Source organism: Mobula birostris, chromosome 3 (assembly GCF_030028105.1).
Source record: "Mobula birostris isolate sMobBir1 chromosome 3, sMobBir1.hap1, whole genome shotgun sequence".
NCBI classification, from domain to species: domain Eukaryota; kingdom Metazoa; phylum Chordata; class Chondrichthyes; order Myliobatiformes; family Myliobatidae; genus Mobula; species Mobula birostris.
Genome location: NC_092372.1, coordinates 2753479 through 2777719, shown reverse-complemented (window position 1 = coordinate 2777719; position 24241 = coordinate 2753479). Strand labels below are relative to the sequence as shown.

The window sequence follows — 24241 nt, the reverse complement described above, 5'->3', positions numbered from 1 at the left end:
CTGTAAACATCAGGAACTGTTAACTGTAAACAAAATGAGCAAATGCAGATATAAATAAATAGCAATAAATAACGAGTATGAAATAACAATTTAACGAAGTCCTTAAATGAGTGTAGTTATTCCCTTTTGTTTAAGAGCCTGAAGGTTGAAGGGTAGTAACTGTCTTGAACCTGGAAGTACAAGTCCTGGGGCTCCTGTACCTTCTACCACATGGCAGCAGCGAGAAAACAGCATTGTCTGGGTGAGTGAGGATCTTTGTGATGGACACTGCTTTTCTATGGTAATGTTTTGTACATGGAGCTTAGAAAAATAGAGGGCTATGGGTAACCCTCGGTAATTTCTAAAGTAAGTACATGTTCAGCACAGTATTGTGGGCCGAAGGGCCTGTATTGTGCTGTAGGTTTTCTATGTTTCGTTGTTTCATGTAGATGTGCTCAATGGTTGAGAGGGTTTTACCCGTGATGTACTGGGCCAAATCCACTACCTTTTGTAGGATTTCCGTACAAAGGCACTGGTGTTCCTGTAATGCAGCCAGCCAGCACACCTCCCACCACATATCTATAGATGTTTGCCAACGTTTTCGATGACATGCCAAGCCTCCACAGACTCCTGAGGAAGGAGAGGTGCTGTCATGCTTTCTTCACAGTTATATTTATATGACAGGTCCAGAACAAGTCCTCTGAGATGGTGACACCAAGAATTTAAAGTCATTGACCCTCTGCACCTTTTAACCTCCGATGTTGGATCTCTGGTTTCCCTTTCCCGAAGTCTACAATCAGTTCCTTGGTCGTATTGACATTGAGTGAGAGGTTGTTGTTATTACATCACTCAAATAAGTTTTCAATCTCTCTCTCTCTTGTGTGCTGATACATCACCACCTTTGATACAACCCACAACAGTGGTGTCATCAACAAACTTGTATATGGTGTTGGAGCTGTACTGAGCCACACAGTCATAGGTGTAAAGCGAGTAGAACAGGGGGCTAAGTACACATCCCTGTGGTGCTCCTGAGTTGAAGAATATTCTGGAGGAGATGTTCTTGCCAATCCAAACTGACTGGGGTCGACAAGTGAGGAAATCCAGGATCCAATTGTTCAAGGAGGTTTTCAGGCTCCAACAGCAGCCTCTCAAAGCATTTCATCACTGAGGATGGGCGACAGTCATTTAGACAGGATATCATGCTCTTCTTGGGCACTGGTATGATTGAAGCCTGCTTTAAGCAGGTGGGTACCACACACAGCCGGAGTGAGAGGTGTAAGATATTCGTGAATACACCAGCCAGTTGGTCAGCACAGCTCCTCAGTACTCAGTCAGGTACTCCGTCCAGGCCGGATGCTTTCCTTGGATTCATTCTCTTGAAGGCAGCCCACTCATCATCTTCAGATACTGACACCAGAGGATCACCAGGAGACATGGGGGTGCATGATGGTTCCTCTCTGATCTGGTGGTTAAAGCGAGCATAGAAGGCATTGAGCTCATCCGGAAGCAAAGCTCTGTTGTCCCCCATGTCACAAGATTTAGCTTTGTAGGGAGTTATGGCTTTCAAACCCCGGCACAGCTGTCGAGCATCCCTCATTGATTCCAGTCTAGCCCGGATTCTCCACTTCGCCCGAGAGATGGCTTTCCGGAGATCATACCTGCACTTCTTGTAGCATTCTTGATCTCCAGATTTGAATGCCTCTGATCTGACTCTCAGCAGATTCTGGATTTCATTGTCCATCCAGGGCTTCTGACTGGGGAAAACCCTGAACAACTTTGCAGGGACTCACATATCCACAGCTGTTTGAATAAAATCTGTAACAAACCTTGTGTAGTCATTCAGGTCCTCAGATGAGTTCTTCAACACGGCCCAGTCCACTGACTCAAGGCAATCCTGTAACCATTCCTCAGCCTCCCGTGACCACCTTTTGGTTGTCCCGATCTCTGGAGCCGTGCTCTTTAGGTTCTGTCTGTACGCAGGTAGCAGGCTTCACTGGCCTGCTTTTGCCACCCGTTTTTACACAATAATACCACATTCCAACCTCTAGAACCTCACCTGCTGCTAAAGATGAAGGAAAAATGCCTGAAAGGGCTTCTACAAATAGCACAATTTCATTATAAAAGTTATGTGAGCAAAATCATCTAAATTTTAAGTGAAAGTTCACCTTCCTAATTGAGGTTTGATTCTTGAACGGACTTACCACTACTTCTTCTGATTTTGAAATTCGTGGAACAGTAATCAGTCGAAATTGATTCCGCTTCACAGTGTCATTTCCATCAAATATCTTTAAGGTCTGTTTACCTAAATAAAGGCAACATCAATAAAACAGAACAGAAACATTATCAAATAGACTAGAATAGATTCTAAAGTTTTTTCTAAGTTATTAGCAAATAGATTAGAAAAAGTACTTCCTTTTATTATTTCGGAAGACCAAACAGGTTTTATTAAAGGTCGTTACTCTTTTTATAACATTCGTACACTGTTAAATATTGTTTATACCCCCTCACAAAATGTTCCTGAGTGTGTTATCTCTTTAGATGCTGAGAAAGCTTTTGATAGAGTAGAATGGCCTTATTTATTTAAGGTGCTTGAAATGTTTAATTTTAGCTCGAAATTCATATCCTGGATTAAATTGTTACCATCATTCTCCTGTGGCCTCGGTCTGTACTAACTCTTTAAGCTCACCTTTTTTCCCTCTTTTTCGAGGTACTCGACAAGGGTGTCCTCTTAGTCCTTTATTATTTGATATTGCATTAGAACTTCTTGCAATTGCCATTCGAGAATCTCCAAATATTACTGGGATAACTCAGGGCTTAAAGTCCCATAAAATATCACTCTATGCTGATGACTTACTTTTATATATTTCTAATCCCCAAAAATCCATCCCTGCTGTTTTAGAGCTATTAGCACAATTTGGTCTTTTTTCAGGTTATAAATTAAATCTTAGTAAGAGTGAACTTTTCCCGATTAATAAACAACTTCCCTTATATCATAACTTTCCTTTTAAATTGATTAATAATTATTTTTCATACCTTGGGATTAAAATTACTTGTAAATACAAAGATTTATTTAAGATTAACTTTTTACCCTTAATTGACCATATTATTCAACTTTCATCTAAATGGTTTCCTTTATATTTAACTTTGATTGGTCGTATTAATGCAGTTAAGATGTTTTTTTTGCCAAAATTTTTATATATATTTCAGGCATTACCAACTTTTGTTCCAAAATCTTTTTTTGATAAAGTTGACTCAAAAATTTCTTCATTTATTTGGCAAAATAAAAACCCGAGACTGGGTAAAGTACATTTACAGAAAGCTGAGAGAGATGGAGGCTTAGCATTACCTAACTTTAGATTCTATTATTGGGCAATTAATATTCGACATATGAAATTTTGGTTACTTGACCAGGATATACTATCCATTCCTAAATGGGTAGCCTTGGAATTACAATCTGTTCAGGGCTATACACTTGGCTCTATTTTAGGTTCCTCTCTTCCTTTTGATTTGAAACGCCTTAAACAGGTGTCTAACCCGATAGTTAAATATACCTTACGTATTTGGTTTCAATTCAGAAAATTTTTTGATCTTAACCAATTTGGGCTAGCGATTCCTATTTTAGGTAACATATTTTTTCCTCCCTCTTTCACAGATCGTGCTTTTCAAATTTGGAAGACTAAGGGTATTTCACAGTTTTTGGATTTGTTTTTAGATGGTTCCCTTATGTCTTTTGAACAATTATCTAATAAATATAATTTATCAAGAATACATTTTAGATATCTACAAGTTAGAAATTTCCTAAGTACTATACTTTCTTCCTTTCCAATGCTTCCTCCTACGTACATTTTAGATACTATAATTAACCTTAATCCATGTCAGAAAGGTGCATCGGCTATTACTTATAATATTATTATGAAACTTAGGAAAGCTCCATTTGATAAGATTAGGTCAGATTGAGAACAAGAATTGGGATCTATTATTTCCGTGGATGATTGGGGGCAGATTTTACAATCAGTCAATACTTCCTCTATCTGTGCTAAACATTCCCTAATTCAATTTAAAGTTGTTCATAGAGCACATATGTCCAAAGATAAATTAGCTCGCTTTTATTCTCATATTAATTCTTTTTGTGATAAATGTCCGGGGCAGATAGCTTCTTTAACTCATATGTTTTGGTCTTGTCCTACTCTGGAAACTTTTTGGAGAGACATTTTTAATATTATTTCCAAGGTATTGAATATAGATATCTCTCCTCACCCTATTACTGCTATCCTTGGACTACCTAAAATTTCCAGTAATCTTTCTCCTTCAGCCCGTAGAATGATTGCATTTCTTACTTAATGGCGAAAAGATGTATTTTACAACATTGGAAAGAGCTTAATGCCCCAACTACCTTTTTTTGGTTTTCTCAGACGATATTATGCTTGAATTTGGAGAAAATTAGAAGCAACCTTTATGACTCTTCATTTAAATTTGAACAGACCTGGAGATCTTTTATTCAATATTTTCATTTAATGTAATATATACCCTTCGTTTTTTTTTACTGTTTTTAATGGAGGTCGGGATTGAGGACGTGATTTTAAGTTTTTTAACTCTGTTTGGTTTCAAGTTAGCCCATTGCTTTGCTTTGCTTTTAGTTAGTTGCACGGTGGGTTTTCTTTGGGGGGTTTTTTTTTCCTTTTCTCTATTGAAAATTTAAAAAAAAGGATTAATAAAAAAAAAAATAATTTAAATAGACGAACAGAATCGGCAAGAACACTATAATGAAATTCATCTCTAACACCAATCTGCAACCATTAAACAAATCTGAAAAGTTTATACATATCACTTTACTCCCTGGTTTTGGAGATTGGTAATAGTTAACAGATCGTTATAGCAGACTTCTCAGCACAGTCTTGCATCCTATCGATGTCCCGCTGCAACCTCTGACAGCCCTCCACATTATCCACAAAACACCCCTAACCTTTGCGTCATCAGCAAGTACATTAACCCATCCATCCACTTCCTCATCCAGGTCATTTATAAAAATCACGAAGAGTAGGGGGCCCAGAACAGATCCCTGAGGCACACCAACCTCCATGCAGAATATCACCCGTCTACAACCACTCTTTGCCTTCTGTGGACAAGCCAGTTCTAGATCCACAAAGCAAAATCCCCATGGATCCCATGCCTCCTTACTTTCTCCATAAGCCTTGCTTGGAGTATCTTATCAAATGCCTTGCTGAAATCCATATACACTACATCTACTGCTCTACCATCATCAATGTGTTTAGTCACATCCTCAAAAAATTCAATCAGGCTCATGAGGCACCACCTGCCTTTGACAAAGCCATGCTGACTATTCCTAATCATATTATACCTCTCCAAATGTTCATAAATCCTGCCTCTCAGGACCTTCTCCGTCAACTTAACAACTACTGAAGTAAGACTCACTGGTCTATAATTTCCTGGGGTATCTCTACTCCTTTTCTTGAATAAAGAAACAACATTTGTAACCGTCCAATCCTCCGGAACATCTCTCGTCCTCATTGATGATACAAAGAGCCAGAGGCTCAGCAATCTCCTCCCTCACCTCCCACAGTAGCCTGTACATCTCATCCTGTCCTGATGATTTATCCAACTTGATGCTTTCCAAAAGCTCCAACACATCCTCTTTCTTAATGTCTATATGCTCAAGCTTTTCAGTTCGCTGTAAGTCATCCCAACAATTGCCAAGATCCTTTTCCGTAGTGAATACTGAAGTAAAGTATTCATTAAGTACCTCTGCTGTTTCCTTCGGTTCCATACACACTTTTCCACTGTCACACTTGATTGGTCCTATTCTCTTACGTTTTATCTTCTTGCTCTTCACATACTTGTAGAATGCCTTGGGGTTTTCCTTAATCTTGCCCACCAAGGCCTTCTCATGTCCCCTTCTGGATCTCCTAATTTCATTCTTAAGCTCCTTCCTGCTAGCCTTATAATTTTCTAGATCTCTATCATTACCTAGTTTTTTGAACCTTTTGTAAGCTTTTCTTTTCTTCCTGACTAGATTTTTATCAGCATCATATTTGGCTTTCGTATTATCAAGCACTCAGCAAGGTGCATGCACAGGATTTTCCACAAGCTGACTAGGGCTATCTGCTAAGTCGGACAAGATGTTTCCTGATGGTGCATTTTAATACAGTCAGCTCCCTGCTAAACAACAACAGCTTGAAATTTTTTTTTAGAAACAGGAAGGATATTCAGCCAACACACATTGTACATTTCTACTATGTGATAGATTCAGGAGCAACAACAAATAATGCCCAGATCACAAAAAAAATTAAGACACAACTATGACAATCAATATTGATTTAATTCAAGGAGCAGATCACCAGGATTGATTGATCATAGGATGAACCAAACTGGCATGGGACAGGCAATAATATTCTGCCAGCTACACCAGCCGGGACATTGTACCAAGACTCAGATCTCACTGGTATAATTGATTGTGGTGAGATATGAAACAATGAGGCTATCCCTCGACATCTCTAATGGCATCCAATGACTGAACGGTAAGCAGAGGAACTGGCTGTTATTATGGAACTAAGAGGTAACTCAAGACACAGGCTGTTACAGGGAAACAAATAAATGAAGAGATATGGCCACACAGGGAATGAGATCTGTGTACGAACTGTGAGAAGTAGTCAGTTCCCTGACTGAAGTAACAAAGGCTGGGATGCTGTACAACAGGTCCAAACAGAAAATGGAGATGAAACTGCAGCCATATTAGGGAGGCATCACACTCGGTACAGCAACTGCTCTGCACGCGACTGCAGAAACTGCGAGTTGTGGACACGTCACAGGAGCCAACCTCGTGTCCGTGCACTCTACTCATACTCCAGCAGAATCAAAGACCCCATCCATCCCAGGCATTCGCTCTTCTCCCTTCCCCCATCAGGCAGAAGATACAGAAGCCCTGAAAGCACGTCCCACCAGGCTCAAGGACAGCTTCTACCCCACTGTTATATGACTATTCAAGGGTTGCTTAGCACGGTAACACGGACTCTTGATCTCACAATCCAGCTTGTTATGATTTTGCACTTCATTCGGTAACTGCATTGCACATTCTCAGCAGCTTTTACACTTTTTTCTGCATTATTATAGCTTTACATTGTTCTAGCTCAATACACGGTGCGGTGATCTGACCTGTATGAACAGTATACAAGACAGGTTTTTCGCTGTATCTCGGATGTGTGACAATCATAAACAAATACTAATAGCAACTGATAATCCCACCACAAAGCAACAAAGATGCATGAAATGGATCACATTGAAAATGGTATGGTCTCATTTGAGACCAGAAGAAATAGGATGGGACGCACACAGGAAGGGGGGCCCCTCCCTGGGACACACGCAGGAAGGGGGGCCCCTCTCTGGGACGCACGCAGGAAGGGGGGCCCTGCCTGGGACACACACAGAAATGGGGCCCTACTCTGGGACGCACACAGAAAGGGGGGCCCCTCCCCGGGACACACGCAGGAAGGGGGACCCCTCCCCGGGACACACGCAGAAAGGAGGGCCCCTCCCTGGGACGCATGCAGGAAGGAGGGCCCCTCCCTGGGACACACGCAGAAATGGGGCCCTACTCTGGGACGCACGCAGAAATGGGGCCCTACCTGGGACGCACGCAGGAAGGAGGGCCCCTCCCCGGGACGCACGCAGGAAGGGGGGCCCCTCCCCGGGACGCACGCAGGAAGGGGGGTCCCCTCCCCGGGACACACGCAGGAAGGGGGGCCCCTCCCCGGGACACACGCAGGAAGGGGGGGCCCCTCCCCGGGACACACACAGAAAGGGGGGCCCCTCCCCGGGACGCACGCAGAAAGGGGGGCCCCTCCCCGGGACGCACGCAGGAAGGGGGAGCCCCTCCCCGGGACACACGCAGGAAGGGGGGCCCCTCCCTGGGACACATGCAGGAAGGGGGGCCTCTGCCTGGGATGAATGTGGAAAAGGGGGGGGTGCCCAGCGTGGGATACATGTAGAAAGGGGGGGCCTGCCTGGGGCGCACGAGGAAAAGCGGGGGCCCCGCCTGGGATAAATGTGGAAAAGGGGGGGACCCAGCGTGGGATGCACGCGGAAAAGGGGGCTCCCTGTGAGGGGCACACACAGTAACGGAGGGGCCCCCTCTGGGACATTTACAGAAAGAGGGAGAGGGGACTGTCTGGGACGTTTACAGAAAGAGGGAGAGGGGACTGTCTGGGACATTTACAGAAAGAAGGAGAGGGGACTGTCTGGGACATTTACAGAAAGAGGAAGCGGGGCCTGTCTGGGACGTTTACAGAAAGAGGAAGCGCGGCCTGTCTAGGATGCACACAGAAAGGGAAGCCCTCACTGCAATGGATCTTGGAGAATAATGTCATGAAAATGTCGGATGAACACACAAAAAGGGATGCGTTGTCTGGGATGCAGAGAAATGCTGTGTTTGTCCCACAAGTCTGAGATGAACCGTCTCATGATCAACTGCGGAAATTGTGAATGCTTTCATTTTGTAGTTAAACGTATGTGTACCTCTCACCTGATGTCTGTGTTGTATATCTAATAAACATATCAATTTGGCACAATACTAAATAATATTAAATCTGACACCAATAATGATAGGTTTAATCAAAATAATAATCACTGACGGAATGAAAATTACTTAAGCTTCCTATGACCAATCATGCATCTTGTTCAGAGAGAATATTCACATTAATTACTAACACTAGGGGGAATTTGTACGTTGATGACCTGGGAAAGGTGAGGGACAGAAAGAAACTGACCACTTGCTTGCAATGCCAACAGTTGTGAAGCTAAAGTCAAATCTGTCAACACACTCTGTTGCTGGTCTTCCCATTGAGCTAATGAGGAGAGCTAAGGTACCGGTGACCCCTGTTTCCAACCAGGGGGTCAGTGTGGACATGGTGGAGGATTACAAATACCTGGGGATACGAATTGACAATAAACTGGACTGGTCAAGGAACACTGAGGCTGTCTACAAGAAGGGTCAGAGCCGTCTCTATTTCCTGAGGAGACTGAGGTCCTTTAACATCTGCCGGACGATGCTGAGGATGTTCTACGAGTCTGTGGTGGCCAGTGCTATCATGTTTGCTGTTGTGTGCTGGGGCAGCAGGCTGAGGAAAGCAGACACCAACAAAATCAACAAACTCACTCGTAAGGCCAGTGATGTTGTGGGGATGGAACTGGACTCTCTGACGGTGGTGTCTGAAAAGAGGATGCTGTCCAAGTTGCATGCCATCTTGGTCAATGTTCCCCATCCACTACATAATGTACTGGGTGGGCACAGGAGTACATTCAGCCAGAGACTCATTCCTCCGAGATGCAGCACAGAGCGTCATAGGAAGTCATTCCTGCCTGTGGCCATCAAACTTTACAGCTCCTCCCTTGGAGGGTCAGACACCCTGAGCCAATAGGCTGGTCCTGGACTTATTTCATAATTTACATATTACTATTTAACTATTTATGGTTCTATTACTATATATTATTTATGGAGCAACTGTAACGAAAACCAATTTCCCCCGGGATCAATAAAGTATGACTATGACTATGACTACTATGACTAATGGTACTGCCTAATCTCACTGGCACAGATCAGTTATCAGGCGTGGGAACACTGTCTACAGCTGCTCTTCGCATCAAACTGCCCAATCCCAATGGCACCGATCAGCATCAAGCTGAGGAACGCAGTCTGTTGCTGGTCTTCCCATCCAGCTGATGGTACTGCCCAGTCTCACAGGCACGGATCAGTATCGGGCCAAGGAATACAGTCTACAGCTGCTCTTCCCATCGTACTGCCCAGTCTCACAGGCACGGATCAGTATCGGGCCAGGCATGTCCAGCCGAAAGCATAATCTGAAACCAATTTACTTCAGTGGAATTAAAAGGACAAAGGATTAAGAACCAATAGAAGGCAACAAAAAAGTCATTAAGAAGGTAAAGATGGAATCCAAAAGTAAGCTAGTCAAAAATATTAAAGAGGATAACCAAAATTTCTTCAGATAAATAAGGCATAAAAGAGAGGCGAGAGTGGATATCAGAAAGGTGGAAAACGATGCTGGAGAGGTAGTAATGGGGGTCAAGGAAATGGTGAAAGATCTGAATAAGTATTTTCCATCAGTTTTCACTGTGGAAGACACTAGCAGTATGGTGGAACTTCCAAGTGTGTGAAGTTACCATAACTAGAGAGAAGGTTCTTGGAAAGCTGAAAAGTCTGAACATAGGTAAGTCACCTGGACCAGATGGTGTACACCTAGCATTCTGAAAGAGATGGCTAAGAGATTGCGGAGGCATTAGTAATGATGTTTCAAGAATCACTAGCTTCTGTAATGGTTCCGAAAGACTGGAAAATTTCAAATTATCTCCACTCTTCAAGAAGGGAAAGAGGCAGAATAAAGGAAGCTATATGTCAGTTAGTCTGACCTCAGTGGTTGGGAAGATGTTGGAGTCCACTATCAAGGATGAAGTCTTTAGGTACATGGAGGCACATGATAAAATAGGTCAAGGTCAGCGTGGCCTCCTCAAGAGAAAATCTTGCCTAACAAATCTGTTGGAATTCTTTGAAGAAACAACAGGTAGGGTAGACAAAGGAGAATTAGTTGATGTTGTGTATTTGGATTTACAGAAGGCCTTTGACAAGGTGCCACACACAAAGCTGCTTAACAAGCTACAAGCCTGTGGAAATACAGGAAACCTTTTAGCATGAATAAAGTAGTGGTTGACTGGCAGGAGGCTAAGTGTGGGAATAAAGTGGTTGGCTGCCGGTGACTAGTGGACCGATCCTTTTCACGTTACATGTCAATTATTTGAATGATGGAATTCATGGCTGTGTTGCAAAGTTTGCAGACTATATGAAGGTAAGACCATAAGACACAGGAGCAGAACTCGGCCACTTGGCCCATAGAGTCTGCTCCCAATCCTCTACCTTCCCGCTAATTTTTGCTTTGTTGTAGGTGGAGAAGCAGGTAGTTGATGAAATAGAGGCTGCTGAAGGACATTAGATCAGGAGAATGGGCAAAGGAATAGCAGATGGAATACAGTGTCAGGAAGTGTATGGTCATGCACTTTGGTAGAAAAAATGAAAGGTTGACTATTTTCTAAGTGGAGAGAAAATAGAAAAAAAACTGAAGTGCAAAGGGAGTTGGGAGTCCTTGTGCAGGATTTCCTGAAGGTTAATTTGCAGATTGAGTCTGTGGTGAGGAAAGTAAACGCAATGTTAGCATTAATTTCAAGAGGACCAGAATATAAAATCAAGGATGTAAGGTAGAGACTTTATAAAGCACTGGTGAAGCCTCACTTGGGAATATTGTGAGCAGATTTGGGTCCATATCTTAGAAACAATATGCTGAAACTGGAGAAAGTTCAAAGGAGGTTCACAAATATAATTCCAGGATTGAATGGCTTGTCATAAGAAGAGCATTTGATGGCTCTGAGCCTGTATTGATTAGAATTCAGAAGAATGTGGGGAGACCTCATTGAAATCTATCAAATGGTGAAAGGTCTTGATTGAGTGGACGTGGAGAGCCTAAGACTAGAGGACACAGCCTTAGAGAAGTGGGATGTCTTTTTAGAATGGAGATCAGGAAGAATTTCTTTAGCTAGAGAGTGGTGAATCTGTGCAATTCTTTGCCACAGGCAGCTGTGGAGGCCAAGTCTCTATGTATATTTAAGGCAGAGGTTGCTAGATTCTTGACTGGTCAGGGCATGAAGGGATATGGGAGAAGGCAGGAGATTGGGGCTGAGAGGAAAATTGCATCAGTCATGACCCGATAGCCCAAATGGCCTAATTCTGCTCCTGTATCTTATGGTCTAAGAAGCAAGAGGAAAATATTAAAAACTTGTTTTAACTATTTAATTTTCCTTTTTAAAATGATGATTTTTAATATATTTTAATTTAAAATATTCAATTAAATTTGGGCATCTTGATAGAGGTGTACAAGATGATGAGAGGCATTAATAAATTGGATAGTCAGAGACGTTTTCCCAGAGTGGAAATAACAAATAACAAGGGAACATAATTTTAAAGGAGATTGGAGGAAAGTGTCGGTAGGATGTCAGAGGTGAAGTTTTTTTTTACACGGTGAGTGCTGGGTGCATGGAACATGCTGTCAGGGGTGATGGTAGAGGCAGATACATTAGGAACATATTAGAGACTCTTAGATACTTTACTGTCGCCAAACAATTGAGCGTACAATCATCACAGCGATATTTGATTCTGCACTTCACACTCCCTGGATTACAAATCGATAGTAAATATTAAAAATTTAAATTATAAATCATAAATAGAAAATAAAAAATTGGGAAGTAAGGTAGTGCAAAAAAACTGAGAGGCAGGTCTGGATATTTGGAGAGTACGGCCCAGATCCAGTTCAGGATCCATTCAGCAGTCTTATCACAGTTGGAAAGAAGCTGTTCCCAAATCTGGCTGTACGAGTCTTCAAGCTCCTGAACCTTCTCCCGGAGGGAAGGGAGACAAAAAGTGTGTTGGCTGGGTGGGTCGTATCTTTGATTATTCTGGCAGCACTGCTCCAACAGCGTGCGGTGTTAAGTGAGTCCACAGACGGAAGATTGGTTTGTGTGATGTGCTGGGCTGTGTTCACGACCCTCTGGCACATGGATGACAGAAAAATGGAGGGCCATGCGGGAGGGAAGGAATATTTAGAACATAGAAAAGCTACAGTACAATACAGGCCCTTCGGCCCACAATGCTGTGCCGAACATGTACGAACATTTATTTACACTTCAAGTAGGTTAATTCTCTCACTTTGGATTTGATAATGGAGGTAAGATAATTGGTTATGTAACCATTGAAGTAGTGGTCTGAGGTGATGTTATAAAGAAGCCTGAAACACATGGGCCCCCAATGATTGACCCCAACAGCCATCTTCCTCTGAGTGAGGTTGGACTCCAGCCAATAGTTATCATTCTCTTTCATTCTGAACCGTTCAGTTTTACAGTAGGTTTTTGATGCTACACTGGACAAATGGTTCATTACTGACAAAGGCATCTATCCCACCTCACCTATGGAATTCAATTATTGACACTTGGATCAATTCTGCAATGAGTTCGGAAGCTGAATGGCGAGGACAAAGCCTAAAATGGGCATCAGTGGTCCAGTTACTTATAGGTACCACTTAATATTTCTGTTAACACCGAACAACTGATGACGTGTACAGATTAATAACACAGCAATCAGCTGATTGCAAAATAGAGGGCATATAATAAATGTGAAAGTGGACATTGCACCGCTGGAAAAGGACACTGGAGAGGCCACAATGGGAGACAGATAAACCGCAGGTGAACTATTCTGTGTCAGTCTCCACTGTGAAAGACACCAGCAGTATGTCAGAATTACAAGTGTTCAGGAGGCAAAAGTGACTGCAGTTGGTATCAGATAGGAGATGTTTGTAAACCTGAAAGGTCTGAAGGTATTGTTGGTAAGTCACCCAGACCAGATGAACTGCACCCCAAGGTTCTGAAAGAGGAAGCAGTGGAGAATGTGAAGGCGTTAGGATTGATTTTTCAAAAATCTTTGGTCTCTGGCATGGTGCCAGAGGACTAGAAAATTGCAAATGTCACTCCACTCTTCAAGAAGGGAGGGAGGCAGAAGAAAGGAAGTTATAGGCCAGTTAACCTGACTTCAGTGGTTGGGATGATGTTCAATTCCATTATTAAGGATCAGGTTTCACAGAACTTGAAGGCACATGATAAAATAGACCATAAGACTAAAACACATTGGAGCAGAATTAGCCCATCTGGCCCATCAATCTGCTCCCCATTCAATCATGGCTGATCCTTCTTCTTTTAACTCCTCAGCCCCACTACCCAGCCCTTTCCCCATAATCTTTGACACCATGTCCAATCAAGAACCTATCAATCTCTGCCTTAAATACACCCACTGATATGGCATCCGCAGTTACCTATGGTAACAAATGCCACAAATTCACCACCTTCTGGCTAAAGTAATTTCTGGATTGCTACTTTTGTCATGTGCCAGTGAGGGTAGAAACAGGACGATTTGGCAGATAAATGCGTGGCTGAGAAGCTGATGCAGAGGGCAGGGCTTCAGGTTCTTGGATCACTGGGATCTCTTCTGGGGGAGGTGTGACCTGTACAAGAGAGACGGGATGCACCTGAACCCGAGGGGAAACAATATTCTTGCAGACAGGTTTGCTAGAGCTGTTGGGGAGGGTGTAAACTAATTTGGCAGGGGGGTTGGAAACGAAATGAAGGGACTCTGTCAGGATAGGACAGATAGTAAAAAAGCAAAGATAGCGTGCAGTCAGACTGACATGAAGGGCTGGCAGATCATAGGGCATAACTGCAGCCAGCAGAGTGAGTATCAGTGCACTAGGGATGCAGAATCAGAAAGAGTAGCAAATACAGTACTCAAAGTGTTATACGAGAGGTGATTGATAAGTTCGTGGCCTAGGTAGAAGGAGTCAATTTAACACCTAGCACATTTATTTTTCAACATAGTCCCCTCCTACATGTACACACTTAGTCCAGCAATCGTGGAGCATACGGATCCCTTCTTTGTAGAAGTGGTCCACAGCAGGGGTGATTGATACCCCCCCCCCCCACCTTTCAAATCTACTCCTCAGCTTTATTTCTCCAGTCCTGCCAAGGGTTTCGGCCCAAAACATAGACTGTGCTTTTTTCCATAGATGCTGCCTGGCCTGCTGAGTTTGTCCAGCATTTTGAGGGTACATAAGTCACCTGGACCAGATGAACTGCACCCCAGAATTCTGAAAGAGGTAGTGTTAGAGATTGTAGAGGCATTAGTAGTAGTAGTAGTAGTGGTCGTCATACTTTATTGACCCCGGGGGAAATTGGTTTTCGTTACAGTTGCACCATAAATAATAAATAGTAATAGAACCATAATAGTTAAATAGTAATATGTAAAATTATGCCAGGAAATAAGTCCAGGACCAGCCTATTGGCTCAGGATGTCTGACCCTCCAAGGGAGGAGTTGTAAAGTTTGATGGCCACAGGCAGGAATGACTTCCTATGACGCTCTGTGCTGCATCTCGGTGGAATGAGTCTCTGGCTGAATGTACTCCTGTGCCCAACCAGTACATTATGTAGTGGATGGGAGACATTGACCAAGACGGCATGCAACTTGGACAGCATCCTCTTTTCAGACACCACATTAGCAATGATCTTTCAGAAATCAATGGACTCTGGCCTGGTGTCAGAGGGCTCCATGTCACTCCACCCTTTAAGAAAGGAGGAAGGCAGCAGAAAAGCAATTGTAGACCAGTGAGCCTGACCTCAGTGTTTGGAAAGATGTTGGAGTCAATTAAGAATGACGTTATGGAGTACTTGGTGACACAGGACAAGATAGGACAAAGTCAGCAGGGTTTCCTTCAGGGAAAATCCTGCCTGACGAACCTGTTAGAAGTAGGATAGATAAAGGGGATGCAGTGGATGTTGTACATTTGGACTTTCAGAAGGCCTTTGACAAGGTGCCACATATGAAATTTCTTATCAAGTAAAGAGCCCATGGTATTACAGGAAAGTTACTAACATGGTTAGAGCATTGGCTGATTGGTAGGAGGCAGAGAGTCAGAGTAAAAGGATCCTTTTCTGGTTGGCTGCCAGTGACTAGTGGTGTTCCGCAGGGGTCGATGTTGGGACCGCTTCTTTTTATGCTGTATGTCAATGAGTTAGATGATGAAATAGATGGCTTTGTTGCCAAGTTTGCAGATGATACAAAGACTGGTATCATCTTTGGTATCAAAGAGAAGCAGGTACTGTTGAGGAAGCAGGAAGGCTGCAGAAGGACTTAGACAGATTAGGAGAATGGGCAAGAAAGTGGCAAATAAAATACAATGTTGGAAAATTCATGATCCTGCATTTTGGTAGTAGAAATAAATGCACAGACTATTTTCTAAACAGGGAGAAAATTCAACAACCTGAAATGAAAAGGGACTTGGAAGTCCTCGTGCAGAACACCCTGAAGGTTAAATTGCAGGTTAAGTCAGTGATGAGGAGGGCTAATGCCTTGTTAGCATTCATTTCAAGAGCAGGGATGTGATGCTGAGGCTTTATAAGGCACTGGTGAGGCCTCACCTTGAGTATTGTGAACAGTTTTGGGCCCCTCATCTTAGAAAAGATGTGCTGGCAATGGAGAGGGTCAAGAGGAGGTTCACAAGGATGATTCCAGGAATGAAAGGGTTATCATATGAGGAACGTTTGATGGCTCTGGGTCTGTACTCGCTGGAATTTAGAAGGATGAGGGGGGATCTCACTGAAACCTTTTGAATGTTGAAAGGTCTAGGCAGAGTAGATGTGGAAAGGATGTTTCCCATGGTGGGAGAGTCTTGGACAAGAGGGCACAGCCTCAGGATAGAGGGGTGCCCTTTCAAAACAAAGGTGCGAAGAAATTTCTTTAGCCAGAGGGTGGTGAATTTGTGGAATTTATTGCCACATGCAGCTGTGGAGGCCAGGTCATTGGATGTATTTAAAGCAGAGATTGATAGTTTCTTGATCGGACATGTGATCAAAGGTTACAGGGAAAAGGCTAAGAACCAGGATTGAGGAGGAGATTAAAAAAAGGATCAGCCATGATGGCCTAATTCTGCCCCTATGTCTTAAGATCTTAAAATCAGAAACAGGAAGGGAGTAATCACTCTGTTGGAAGTATTCCATGGACAAACACCCCCCGCCATAACAACAAAGAGACTGAGGAGTAGATTGGGAGGCAGATTTTGGAAAGGTGCAAAAATTACAGTGTTGTCATGGATGACTTCAACTTCCCTAATAGTGACTGGCAAATGCAATGTTAGCATTCATTTCAAGAGGACCAGAATATAAAAGCAAGGATTTAATGTTGAGACTTTATAAAGCACTGGTAACCCTCAACACAAACACCTACGTAAGGATGCTGTTCATCGACTATAGCTCAGCACTTAATACCAGCATTCCCACAATCCTGATTGAGAAGTTGCAGAACCTGGGTCTCTGTACCTCCCTCTGCAATTGGATCCTCAACTTCCTAACCGTAAGACCACAATCTGTGTGGATTGGTGATAACATATCCTCCTCACTGACGTTCAACACCGGCGCACCTCAGGTGTGTGTGTTTAGCCCACTGCTCTACTCTCTATATACACATGACTGTGTGGCTAGGCATAGCTCAAATACCATCTATAAATTTGCTGATGGTACAACCATTGTTGGTAGAATCTCAGGTGGTGACAAGAGGGCGTACAAGAGTGAGATATGCCAACTAGCGGAGTGGTGCCTCAGCAACAACCTGGCACTCAACGTCAGTAAGACGAAAGAGCTGATTGTGAACTTCAGGAAGGGTAAGATGAAGGAACACATACCAATCCTCATAGAGGGATCAGAAGTGGAGAGAGTGAGCAGCTTCAAGTTCCTGTGTGTCAAGATCTCTGAGGATCGAACCTGGTCCCAACATATCAATGTAGTTATAAAGAAGACAAGACGGCGGCTATTAGGAGTTTGAAGAGATATGGCATGTCGATAAATACATTCAAAAACTTCTATAGTTGTACCATGGAGAGCATTCTGACAGGCTGCATCACTGTCTGGTACGGAGGGGCTACTGCACAGGACCGAAAGAAGCTGCAGAAGGTTGTAAATCTAGTCTGCTCCATCTTGGGCACTAGCCTACAAAGTACCCAGGACATCTTCAGGGAGCGGTGTCTCAGAAAGGCAGCATCCATTATTAAGGATCTCCAGCACCCAGGGCATGCCCTTTTCTCACTGTTACCATCAGGTAGGAGGTACAGAAGCCTGAAGACACACACTCAGCGATTCAGGAACAGCTTCTTCCCCTCTGCCATCCGATTCCTAAATGGACATTGAACCCTAGGACACTACCTCACCTTTTTTTAATATACAGTATTTCTGTTTTTGCATGTTTTTTAAAATCTATTCAATATTCGTTTTACTAGTTTGTTTATTATTATTTTTCCTCTCTGCTAGATTATGTATTACATTAAACTGCTGTTGCTAAGTTAACAAATTTCATGTCACATGCCGGTGATAATAAACCTGATTCTGATTCTGAGGTTTGGGCTCCTTATCTTAGAGAGGATGTGCTGAAACTAGAGAAGGTTTAAAACAAGTTCACAAAAATGATTCCAGGATTGAATGGCTTGTCATATGAAGAGCATTTGATGTCTCTGGGCCTGTATTCACTGGAATTCAGAAAATGAGGGGATGACTTCATGGAAACCTATCGAATGTTAAAAGGCCTTGATAGAGTGGACGTGGAGAAGATGTTGCCTATGGTGGGAAAGTCTAAGACCAGAGGGTACAGCCTCAGAACAGAGGGGCACCCTTTTAGAATGGAGATGAGGAGGAATTTCTTTAGCTAGAGGGTGGTGAATTTGCAGCTGTGGAGGCCAGGTCGTTGGATGTATTTAAGGCAGAGATTGATAGGTTCTTGATTGGACATGGCATTAAAGGTTACGGGGAGAAGTCCGGGGAATGGGGTTGAGGAAGGGAAAAGAGGATCAGCCATGATTGAATAGTGGAGCAGACACGACGGGCCAAATGGCCTAATTCTGCTTGTATGTCTTATGGTCTAAAGAAATTTCTCTACATCTCTGTTTTAAATGGACATCCCTCTATCCTTATGCTGTGCCCTCTTGTCCTAGACTCTCCCACCATGGGAAACATCCTTTCCATATCTACTCTATCTTGGCCTTTCAACATTTGAAAGGTTTAAATGTGATCTCTCCTCTTCCTTCGAAATTTCAGCGAGTACAGACACCGAGCTATCAAACGTTTCTCATATGATAACCCTTTAATTCCTGGAATCATCCTTGTGAACCTCCTCTGGACCGTCTCCAATGCCAGTACATCTTTTCTTAGATAAAGAGCCCAAAACTGTTCACAATACTCAAAATGAGGCCTCACCAATGTTTTATAAAGCCTTAGTACCACATCCCTGCTCTTGTATTTCAGAACTGTTGAAATGAATGCTAACGTTTTACAGGTGCACACTACCCAAAATTCTGAAATCCAAAAAGCTCCGAAAACGAAGATTTTCTCACCAACAGCTGACGTCACTTAGGTGTGACGTGGCAGCACTAGCAGAGGCCGCCAGACGTCACTTTTGGCTCTGCACTCCTACTGGTTACATGTGCATTTGCTGTTCGCTGATATTTTGTGTTCACTGTTGACTTTGTGTTTAATTTCACAGTGAAAATGTCAAAAAGAGCTGCAGATACCCCTACGGGTAACAATGAGAAAAAGAGAAGGAAGCATCTATCTTTATCAATAACGCAGAAAGTGGAGTTATTGCAGAAGCTTAGTCGTGGTGTGTCTGTGCGGCGTCTTATTGAAGAAAATAGCGTCGGAACTACCACTGTGTATGATTTAAATAAACAGAAAGACAAGTTACTGAAGTTTTATAGTGACAGTGACGTTCTACATTTATTCCAATAAGTCATTTGCCATGTGTTTGTTTGAGGCTGTATATTTTTATGTTTTATTGAATGTTTTTGTTGGAAATAAATTTTTTTCTTGTCATTATTCCCTAAACAATACAGTATAACAACTACTTACATATCATTTACATTGTATTAGGTATTATAAGTAATCTAGAGATGCTTTAAAGTACACGGGAGGATGTGCGTAGGTTTGGTGCACCGATGGGTCCTAAACTCCACCGCACTGAGACAGGTTAAATAAGGGACTTGAGCATACCTGTTTTTTGGTATTGGTGGGGGGGGGGGGCGGGGGGGTGTCTGAAATCCGAAAAATTCTGAATTCCAAAATGCAACTGGCCCCAAGGATTTCAGAAAACAGATTGTGGACCTGTACTGTATTTGCCTGACTCTACCTGCAAGTTAACCTTTAGGGCGTTTTGCTCAAGGACTTCGAAGTCCCTCTGCATCTCAGCTTTTCAGATTTTCTCCCCGCTAGAAAACAGACTGCACATTTACTTCTACTACCTCAGCCTCACGTGAGCCCCTTGTCAAAGGCCTTCTGAAATTCCAAATAGATAGATAGACATACTTTATTGATCCCGAGGGAAATTGGGTTTCGTTACAGTTGCATCAACCAAGAATAGAGTATAAACATAGCAATGTAAAACCATAAATAATTAAATAACAATATGTAAATTATGCCAGATGGAAATAAGTCCAGGACCAGCCTATTGGCTCAGGGTATCTGACCCTCCAAGGGAGGAGTTGTATCTCTCCTACTTGTAATCTCCTCAAAGAATTCCAACAGTTTCAACAGGCAAGATATTCTCTTAAGGAAACCACGCTGACTTCATCCTGTCTTGTGTCACCAAGTGCTCCATAGGCCAAAATCAGCATGGTTTCCTTGAGGGGAAATCTTGCCTGACCAATCTGAAAATTCTCTGAAGAAATAACAAGCAAAATAGACAAAGGAGAATCAGTGAATGTTGTTTATTTGGATTTTCAGGTCTTTGACAAGGTGGCACACATCAGGCTGTTTAACAAAAGCCCCATGGTATTACAGGGAAGATACTAGCATGGACGGAAGATTGGCTGACTGGCAAGAGGCAGGAGCGGGAATAAAAGGATCCTTTTCTAGCGGACAATACAACGTTAGCTGGAGAGTACGTAGTGTTGAGGAAGCAAAGATTCTGCAGAAGGACTGACGGAATGGGCAGAGAGGTGGCAGGTGGAATATACGGTAGGAAAATGTATGGTCATCTTTGGTAGAAGAAATAAAGGTGTTGACAATTTTGTAAACGGGGACAAAATTAACAACTCAGAGGTGCAAAAGGACTTGAGAGTCCTATAGGAGTACTATGAAGGAAAAATTATACTTGAGGACTAAGGGTTAACAGAATCATGGGGATACAAGACCATAAGACCACAACATATGGGAGCAGAATTAGGTGATTTGGCCCATCAAGTCTGCTCCACCATTCAATCATGGCTAAACCCTTTTTTTCCTCCTCCTCAACCCATTTCCCGGTCTTCTCCCCATAATCTTTGATGGGGATATCATGATAAGAAGCAGTATGGGACTGTCTTACTAACTAACAATAAATCATGTCATTAATGAGTGAAAGCTGAACCCTGTCTGAAAGGCAATGGCTTGTATGTACTCTGATCAATGAGAAACCAATTGTGTTGAGGCAAATTTTGTGTGAATTGTGGAAATGGTGTCTGTAGACCTGCTGACACAGTGTGATTAGATTTGCAGTATAAATTTGAATCGTAACCTCGTATTGGTAGATTCATTTTCCCATGAAGGGACGGCTCCCCATGAATTCACAAAATAAAGGTGGTAGCTAGTCTTTGCCTACTTTGTGTTTGACCAGTACTAAATTCTCTAACATTCCCTAAAGGTTAACTTGCAGGTTGAGTTGGTGTAAAGAAAGCAAATGCAATGTTAGCATTAATTTTGAGAGGACTAGAATATTAAAAAAATGATGTAATGCTGAGGGTTTATACGGCACTGGTCAGACTGCACTTGGAGTATTGTGAGCAGTTTTGAGCCCCTTATCTCAAAACAGAAGTGCTGGCATTGGAGTGGCTCCAGAGGAGGTTCACGAGAAGTATTCCAGGAATGAAAGTTTCAGTGTACAAGGAGCGTTTCATGGTTCATCTAAGCAAGGACGAGCTGGCAATGGAGATGGTCACAAGAATGATTCCAGGAATGAAAGGGTTAATATGTGTGAGGGGTGTTTGATGGCTCTGGGCCTGTTCTTGTTGGAGTTAAGAAAAATGGGGGTGGGGAGGAGAGATATTATTGAAATCTATCAAATACTTACAGGACTAGATAGCGTGGTGAGGATGTTTCCTATAGCAGGAGAATCTAGGACCAGAGTGCACAGCCTCAGAATAGAGGGATATCCACTTAGAACAGAGATGAGCAGGAATTTCTTTAGCCAGAGGGCAGTGAACCTGTGAAATTCATTGCCAAGAAACCCGTGGAGACCAAGTCATGGAGTATATTTAAAGTGGAGGTTGATGGGTTCTTGATTTGTCAGGGTGTCAAAGGTTATGGGGAGAAGGCAGGAGAATGGGGTTGACAGGGATAATAAATCAGCCATGATGGAATGGCGGAGAGACTCACAGAACATAGAAATCTACAGCACATTACAGGCCCTTCAGCCCACAGTGCTGTGCTGAGCATGTAACCTCCTCTAGAAGCTGCCTAGAATTTCCCCAGCGCATAGCCCTCTATTTTACAAAGCTCCATGTGCCTGTCTAAGACCCTATCCTATCCGCCTCCACCACCATCGCTGGCAGTGCATTCCACACTCTCACCGCTCTCTGCGTAAAAAAACCCACCCCGATATCCCCCTTGTACCTACTTTCAAGCACCTTAAAATTATGACCCCTCATGTTAGCCATTTCAGCCCTGGGGAAAAGCCTCTGGCTATCCACACGATCAATGCCTCTCATCATCTTATACACCTCTATCAGGTCACCGCTCATCCTCCATCGCTCCAAGGAGAAAAGGCCAAGTACACTCAACCTATTCTCATAAGGCACACCCTCTAATCCAGGCAATATCCTTGTAAATCTCCTCTGCACTCTCTATAGCATCCACATCCCTCCTGTAGTGAGGTGACCAGAACTGAGAACAGTACTCCAAGTGGGGTGTTACTAAGGTCTTATATAGCTGTAACATTACCTCACGGCTCTTGAACTCAGTCCCACAGTTGATGAAAGCCATCAATCCATACACCTTCTTTACAACACTGTCAACCTGCGCACAGGCTTTTGAGTGTCCTCTGGACACGGACCCCAAGATCTCGCTGATCCTCCACTCTGCTCACACGACTATACCCCTCCCCCACACGAAACCACCACGGTGGGCTTCACGGCTGAACAGGTGAGAAGACAGCTGGAACGTCTCAACCCAAGCAAGGCTGCAGGACCGGATGGTGTCAGTACCAGGGTGCTCAAAGCCTGTGCCCCTCAGCTATGTGGAGTACTTCACCATGTATTCAACCTGAGCCTGAGGCTCAGGAGGGTTCCTGTATTGTGGAAGACATCCTGCCTCGTCCCTGTGCCGAAGACGCCGCGCCCCAGCGGCCTCAATGACTACAGACCGGTGGCATTGACCTCCCACATCATGAAGACCCTGGAGAAACTTGTTCTGGAGCTGCTCCAGCCTATGGTCAGGCCACACTTAGATCCCCTCCAGTTCGCCTACCAGCCCCGACTAGGAGTTGAGGATGCCATCGTCTTCCTGCTGAACTGTGTCTACGCCCACCTGGACAAACCAGCGAGCACTGTGAGGGTCATGTTTTTTGACTTCTCCAGTGCGTTCAACACCATCCGCCCTGCTCTGCTGGGGGAGAAGCTGACAGCGATGCAGGTGGATGCTTCCTTGGTATCATGGATTCTTGATTACCTGACTGGCAGACCACAGTACGTGTGCTTGCAACACTGTACGTCCGACAGAATGATCAGCAGCACTGGGGCTCCACAGGGGACTGTCTTGTCTCCCTTTCTCTTCACCATTTACACTTCGGACTTCAACTACTGCACAGAGTCTTGTCATCTTCAGAAGTTTTCGGATGACTCCGCCATAGTTGGATGCATCAGCAAGGGAGATGAGGCTGAGTACAGGGCTACGGTTGGAAACTTTGTCACATGGTGTGAGCAGAATTGTCTGCAGCTTAATGTGAAAAAGACTAAGGAGCTGGTGGTAGACCTGAGGAGAGCTAAGGTACCGGTGACCCCTGTTTCCATCCAGGGGGTCAGTGTAGACATGGTGGAGGATTACAAATACCTGGGGATACGAATTGACAATAAACTGGACTGGTTAAAGAGCACTGAGGCTGTCTACAAGAACGGTCGGAGCCGTCTCTATTTCCTGAGGAGACTGAGGTCCTTTAACATCTGCTGGACATTGCTGAGGATGTTCTACGAGTCTGTGGTGGCCAGTGCTATCATGTTTGCTGTTGTGTGCTGGGGCAGCAGGCTGAGGGTGGCAGACACCAACAGAATCAACAAGCTCATTCGTAAGGCCAGTGATGTTGTGGGGATGGAACTGGACTCTCTCACGGTGGTGTCTGAAAAGAGGATGCTGTCTAAGCTGCATGCCATCTTGGTCAATGTCTCCCATCCACTACATAATGGACTGGTTGGGCACAGGAGTACATTCAGCCAGAGACTCATTCCACCGAGATGCAACACAGAGCGTCATAGGAAGTCATTCCTGCCTGTGGCCATCAAACTTTTCAACTCCTCCCTTGGAGGGTCAGACACCCTGAGCCGATAGGCTGGTCCTGGACTTATTTCATAATTTACATATTACTAT

The 24241-nt window shown here is 43.6% G+C and overlaps 1 protein-coding gene across 1 annotated transcript in view; it reads right to left on the bottom strand.

Annotated features, from left to right (window-relative positions):
• Positions 1–24241, bottom strand: part of LOC140194866 (diacylglycerol kinase theta) — a 240220-nt gene that overhangs the window by 135158 nt on the left and 80821 nt on the right. Inside the window, exon 8 of the mRNA XM_072252146.1 lies at positions 2181–2281. Coding sequence (XP_072108247.1) covers positions 2181–2281 — 101 coding nt within the window. The remainder of the gene's footprint in view (positions 1–2180; positions 2282–24241) is intronic.